The following is a 6,604-nucleotide window of genomic DNA, read 5'->3' on the forward strand; positions in this document are numbered from 1 at the left end:
TGTTCTCGCATTCCTCGATTTGTTCGCTTCGCTGGTGGGGGTCGTAAAGGGTGATGCTGTTTGGCTCGTCCACAAAGTTAAACACCGCACCAGTGGTTGCCATGGATACATATCGGGAGCAGCGTGACCTTGTTTTTTTTTGCAAATGGTTCTGAGCCGTATCGATGTCCTGTAATGTTTGGCCTCTAACTCCAACTCCAATCCTCTAGCCAGAGTGGTCGGAGCCACGCTATCAGTCATCACATCCTCGAACCTCGTCAGTGCTGCCAACATTTTCTTGAACGTCGGAGTCCCATTTCGACTCATAATATCCGCAATACGGATACTAATATCGCGCGCAGTCAGAAACTTCGATGTAGCATTGAGTACCTTATGTCGCGAGGCGCTCAATGCGGAATCTCGGAGTCGGAAGGAGTGACACACACGGCTATCTTCGAGCGGCTCGTCGTCGGGAACCGAAATGTTCAACGGACACGTCAGGCTCCACCGCGGGTGGGTGCACTTGATCGGGATGGGGCTCTTGTTCGAGATCAAGCGCCAATAAATCACGTGGCGACAAGGCAACAACTCCGTTCGCATAAATGTCCACGAACATCGATACGTCTAGAAACAACATGGATAATAACGCATTACGCCAAAAACATTACTCATTCATGTTTAAAGATACGTACCCTTGTGTCAACATGATAAGTCGTAAAGCTTTCCACCAAAAACGTGAGCTCGAACATGTGGGCTGTAGTTCCCGAATTACATAATTCGTCTTCCGGTCATTGGCAACATGATACTGCTTTTCAACCAGCTCGTAAGCGTGCTGACTGACCTCCTTTGCCAGCTTCTGGAGCTCAGCGTCTGCACCTTGATAACGCATTTGACCCACATCCGTGATCTTCTTCTCATACGCCAGCTCGGCGATAGACTGGAGGAACAGCAGAGTATCGACGCATTCATCCAGCATCATCGTTGGCTTGAGAACTTCCTTTAAATGCCCCCAAGCCGCTTCCAACCGGTTGTTAGTAGCATTTCCCAAGTAAGGAACGTCGATCCGACCGTATCCGCTCCACATTTCACGACACATGTGCCATTTCGAGTGAAAATACTTCAAAAACGGATGCTGTGGATCAGGAACTTCGTCTTCCAGTGTGATATGCCTCCCTTCGACGATGTATTAGAGCTATTTTCGCGCAGTATCGTATTCCACCTCTGTTTGCGCGCTCAACATCATGTCAACAGCAACCTCCACCTTCTCTCTGTCAAGAACCCCGTAGTCGCGTTTTCCAACCTCACCACGAAGGTATTTTACCACGTGAAATCCACAAAGTAACACCCTAGCACCCGGAAAAGCTTCTCGAAGAAGTGCTATTTCTCCAAAATCTTTGTCCACGATAATGACGCGAACTTGGTCCCATGTAGAGTTGAAAGTCTTAAAGGACTTCACGGCGTCGCCCAAGCACTCAGCACTTTCATTCTCCATCAGCGCGTCTTGAATATACTGGCTCTTCGATAAGAAGTCACCCAATCGAGCCAATGATACACAAAAGTCACAAAACGCATCCAAAATCCACACGCGGCACACAATGTCACAAAAGTCACACAGAGTCCAATAAAGTCACACAACGTTAGTCAAGTCCCAAACGGGTACAATACAGACACATCGACGTACATGGCCAAACACGTCGTGGATCATAAAGCTGAATAGCTTGTAGCGGGCGTCGTTGGTGTTGTGAGTAGCATCCACCATCAGCACTTCACGGAATGCTTAAAAAAAACGCCGCATCTGGTGTGTTTGGAACGTGATAGTCTGAGCCAGCTTATCATCATCCACGTACACAGTAGCAGTGTTCCCCTTCCCTTGACAAAAGTTACGCAGCACACCCTCCAGCCTCGCTTCAACCGTTGTCGTCCCCCGCCGTCCTTCCTTCAGTTTCGCCACGAGGTTGTGAACGTCGCGCAGCGTTACGTTCTTGCCTACAGACATTCAATGCTTAGCAGCCCGATTACATAAATAAATGTATACTGTAGAAGAATACCGGTTCGTCGTCGTATAAACTGCATGGTCATCTTCTTCTTGGCCCCCGCAGCTTGTAGCTCGTCGACGAAGTCGATAACATCGGGGATTTCGACGCGTCGGCTGTCAGGGTGGTTGGAATACGAAACCAGCCTCAGAGCATGGTTGTGGGTAGTAACTTGCTGAGTTGCTTTCACTTGAAAGCCTTTTCTGCTGACCCAAATCACAGTGACCGATAGCTGAGCCTCGCAGCGCGTAGATTTAGCGAAATAGCTCTTGCGCTTGCCTTTCGAACGGCTTGGACGGCTCCAACCGTGCGTGCAAACGAATCGCCGGTAGTACTTATCAAAACAGGGCGGGATCGTAGTCGTCTTGGAGGCGTTTCCGCGCTTGACGACATCATTATTTCTCGCAGCAGTAGTTGTGGAAGTCCGCTTCTTGAAGACTTGGTGGGTCCCGTCTTGATAAGTGGCCAGGCAATCGAAAAAGTCGTCACAGGTGTCAAAATAGCGGTCTTGCAAAGGAGGCGCCGACGTATGAGACGCTCGAGCGACAGGAACGTGGGCCTCGGGTGATTCTGCCTCCAGTACACCGTTTCCAAGCCGCGGAACGTCGCTTATCTCGCTCGCAACACTCGCCGCGCTATCCTCGCTGGCTTAGCTCGACATGGCGACCGTCCGCGTTTTTATAATGAAAGGCTTACAATCTTTTGAAAAGGGGGCGACGGGGTGGTTTTTAGGACGGAGGAGAGCGGGATGAAGGGGTGTTATTAGCGATTTCCGCAAAGTGCGAATTTAGAGAGTTTTATATTTCACGTGCAAACAATTTTTTATTTCGCGGTTTGGTTGTGTGACTTAATCCAGTCCCTTTTTATATTTGCACTCGCTTTCCATCAAATGCTGTACTACCGAATTAAACATTTCCCTCTACCAGCCCAATCATCAACAAGAATGGTCCTACCGGTATACTACTGTACATATCGAAATACCGGTACACGATGGAATGGATGGATGTTCAACTTGATTAGTCATCGCTTACTAATACATGACAAATTTCGGGTACAATCTCACTTTGCAGTTTCACCGAAGACCCCATCTGGAGAGCAGCCAAACTCAGCATGGGTCCGCAATGTGTTATGGCAGTGCTTGTGCTACTTATCTTCGCATTGCAAAGCAATACTGGCTTCGGGCAAACCGACTTCGTTCTCCCCAACAAAAGGATTACAACTCACGAAGATGCAGCTGAGGCTATATCGCGCAGATATTTGAGGTCCACTTCAGCACAGACGAGTAAAGCGAGCACTGGCGCTCAGAGCGAAGAGGAGAGGGCTCAAGCCAAAAGAATGTCGGCGTTTACGGAGAAACTGGCGTACAAGTTGGCGCTATCATTGAAGATGAATCCGGAAATTTTCTTCACGGGAATCCGTTTTTCCGAGACTGTCGGGAAGCTTAATCACAGCCCAGAGTTCATGGACTGGCTCCGGTACGTACTGAAGCTCAGAAGAAAAATGGGAGAAACGTCGTTCTCGGACGCCAAATTTGCTTCCTTGCTACGAAATGCAAAACCGGATGAAGAGATATTGGAGCTGCTTCACGCTGTCCGCCGAGTCAAAGGCATGAAGAATCTTGTTGATCAGCTGCAGACACACTTGTTTCAAATATATCCATCCATTCACAACATGATGAACCAAGCGTGGCTGAATTCCCGTGAAAGCCCCAAAGAACTGTTCAGCTTGTTACTTCCCCCAACTGGTTTTCAAGACCCGTATCTTATCTAGTGGCTCAGGTACACGGAGATGTACCGGACGGCGATGGGGGTTGATTCGTTTCCCGTTTCCCAGACGTATCAGCTTTTGTTAGAGCATTGGTCTAGAGCGGGTCTGCTTGAACGTCTCCAATCGATCAAGAAGATTCCCGATCTGGAGAAGCTTACCGAAAGAATGCAAATCCAGATATATCATCAGCTGTACGAGCATACGCCACCGACGCAATTCAAAAGGATTTATATCGGTCCGGGGCTGGTGACGGAGGGTGATCCTCTTTACATCCCGCTAAAAGAGTACACCTTGTGGTATGCGGCACGACGGGGTACGCTGGAGCGAGTGAAAGGGCTATTCGCCAAGGACAGAATTATGGCCGCCCTTGACGCTGCTGAGTATAATGGCAATGTGTGGGTGCGTGGCATTCAGCTCGCTGTGGTGTGAGTCTCGCAAGATAATAGCCTATTCAAAACTGAAATATGACCTCAGCCGTTGAATACTCCTACTGTATGTCCTGAACAGCTCTGAATTTTGTCAGCGAAAACTAATAAAACATACATGGATCGCTCTTTTATCTACAGCTCAATAACGTGCATGTATTTTAAGCTAATGGTAACCAAATATCATATAATTTTTTTGATAGTAATAGTACTATTTTTGAAATTAAATATTAGTTTTAATTCATTTTTTCAAAAGCAAGCATTATATTTTAAAAATAACTAAGAAGATTGAAATTTATTATATACTAGATGATATTTTATGATAATTATCACTTAAGTACGTTTCTTGTCAACCTCCAAGTGTGGTTTCAGCTCACTTCGATAGTCCAAACGGGACGGGCTTTACACCGCTTCAGTAGTGTTGAAGGGATGGTTTGCGCAGATGGGGTGAGGACAAAAGTAGATTGGTCTAGGCGGCGATAGTGGAGAGAAAGTCTTGAGTGTATAAGAAGAAGACGCTTGTGTGGTGAAGATAATAAAAGGAAATGTGATGAAGTAGAGAGTCTGGTTTTCTACACCTTTGCCAGGTCAAGATGGTGCTACTCCACTTCAAAACGGATATTTTTAAAAATATGAAAACAAAATTTGATTAGAAAAAAGTAACACTAAAAAGGAAATTCAAAGTGGTGAAAACGCAGAGCAAAGTGGTTCTCTCAGGTTGAACTGCAGCTAGGTGCCGTACTGCATGACTTCCATGCGCTCCGCGGCAGCAACGGCATGCTGGCAATGCAGTGCCATCCTGCTAACAAGGCGCAAGTCGATACAGCCGATGCCGCGCCTCGCCGCGCGCTCCAGTATCTCCATCCGAGCAGCCGCAACAGTCCCACGAGGACGCTCCGCAACCAGCTCTTCACGGGACAAGGCAAGGTCGGCCTTGATCTTGGCCTTAAGAACGCTGAAACACCCTGTAGTACCAGCTCAAAAGTCGATTAGCTGGCCTTTTAAAAATATATTGTAGTACAGTATACTGCGTACCTTCAATGGGGTTACACATTGGAGAGTATGGAGCCAGCCGTAGAAGTACGAAGTCGGCTCGTTCAGCGACGCGTTCTTCCGTTTGGTTATGGGCAGGGGCGTTGTCGAGAACGACAACGATTTTCTTGCCCTGGAAGTGCTCTTGAAAGATTGGCGAGGACTTGACTTTATTGTAGATTTCCTCAACAAAAGCAGCGTTAACATCCATGCGGATGCTGCCCCTTTGTAACTTATAATGCACCAGCCCTAAATCCGTTGAAACGGCGCACTGTACTTGCAGGTTGGCGCCCCTGGATGGCGGTAAGACGATCGTCGCCCGCTCGCCCCTTCTGGCACGCCCTTGGCTACGTTTACAATACAAGTTATAATTTGTCTCATCGTAATATACGATGAGGTTTCCTGCACTCATGTGCTCGCGCAGCTCTTTGGCAAACTCCATTCGCTTTGCTTTGTTGACTTCGCTGTTGCAAGTCATCGGCTCCACGCGGACCTGTTTCATTAAAATAAAAATATTATTTAAAATAAACATAATATATATTTTACCATTGTAACATACCTGTTTGGTGGTGTACAACTTGCCAATCAGCTTGTTGCTGATTGTCGAGGTGCTTAGGTCCACGCCGAATTCGAATTGCACCATGTCTCTCATTGCACTGAGAGTGTAGGTGCAATTTTCTTCGAGGTACTCCTCGAGTGCCGCCTCGATCTCCGGAGTGCATTTGAAGTTGGACGGACGGGCTCCTCCGCGCGGGAGCAGCTCCGCCCGTCCTACTTCCACAATTCGACGTGCTGTGGTGGCGGGGATGCCGTTGTGGGCGGCCACAAGCATCCAGTCTCCGCCCGCGCGGTGGCTGTCGAGGACACGTGCTCTGGCAAATGAAGGGTGCGGGGCTCCGGGCATCTTGGAGTAGGAAGAGGCTTGGGACTTGGGAGAAGATTGAAAAGTGAGAGCGAGGAGTGGCAATGAAGTGCTCGCGGGCACGTGGGTTGATCCGCTTTGAGCTGCGAATAAACCACTTTGAAGTACGGAGTGCGTTTACTCAACAAATTTGTGAAGTGACATAAATTCTAATGTAAAAGTTGAAAATAAATTTTATAACGTTTTGGTTACTTCACCACTTTGAAGTGGAGTAGCACCATCTTGACCTGGCAAAGGTGTAGAGAGGAGTTATTCTTCACCTACCAGTTCAGTTATTTAAGATTTCTCTATTTGAAATAGCACCATTATATTCCACTATATAGTGATTATCACATCCAACAGCCTCCCTCGCGGAATGTGTATGGTGTCGGAAATATTTAATGCACCACAGATGGCTGTTTATAGTCCTGTGCGTACACACGAACATTTACAGGAAATAGATCTTG

The 6,604-nt window shown here is 47.6% G+C and overlaps 1 protein-coding gene across 1 annotated transcript; it reads left to right on the forward strand.

Moving 5' to 3' along the window:
* Window positions 1-3,122: 3,122 nt before the first annotated feature.
* PITG_13125 (secreted RxLR effector peptide protein, putative) lies at window positions 3,123-3,782 on the forward strand (the record flags this gene model as incomplete). Its single annotated transcript, XM_002900604.1, has 1 exon — window positions 3,123-3,782. The coding sequence occupies one exon, from the start codon at window positions 3,123-3,125 to the stop codon at window positions 3,780-3,782; it is 660 nt and encodes a 219-aa protein (XP_002900650.1).
* Between the last annotated feature and the right edge of the window lie 2,822 nt (window positions 3,783-6,604).

This window comes from Phytophthora infestans, genomic scaffold (assembly GCF_000142945.1).
Source record: "Phytophthora infestans T30-4 supercont1.25 genomic scaffold, whole genome shotgun sequence".
NCBI classification, from domain to species: domain Eukaryota; phylum Oomycota; class Peronosporomycetes; order Peronosporales; family Peronosporaceae; genus Phytophthora; species Phytophthora infestans.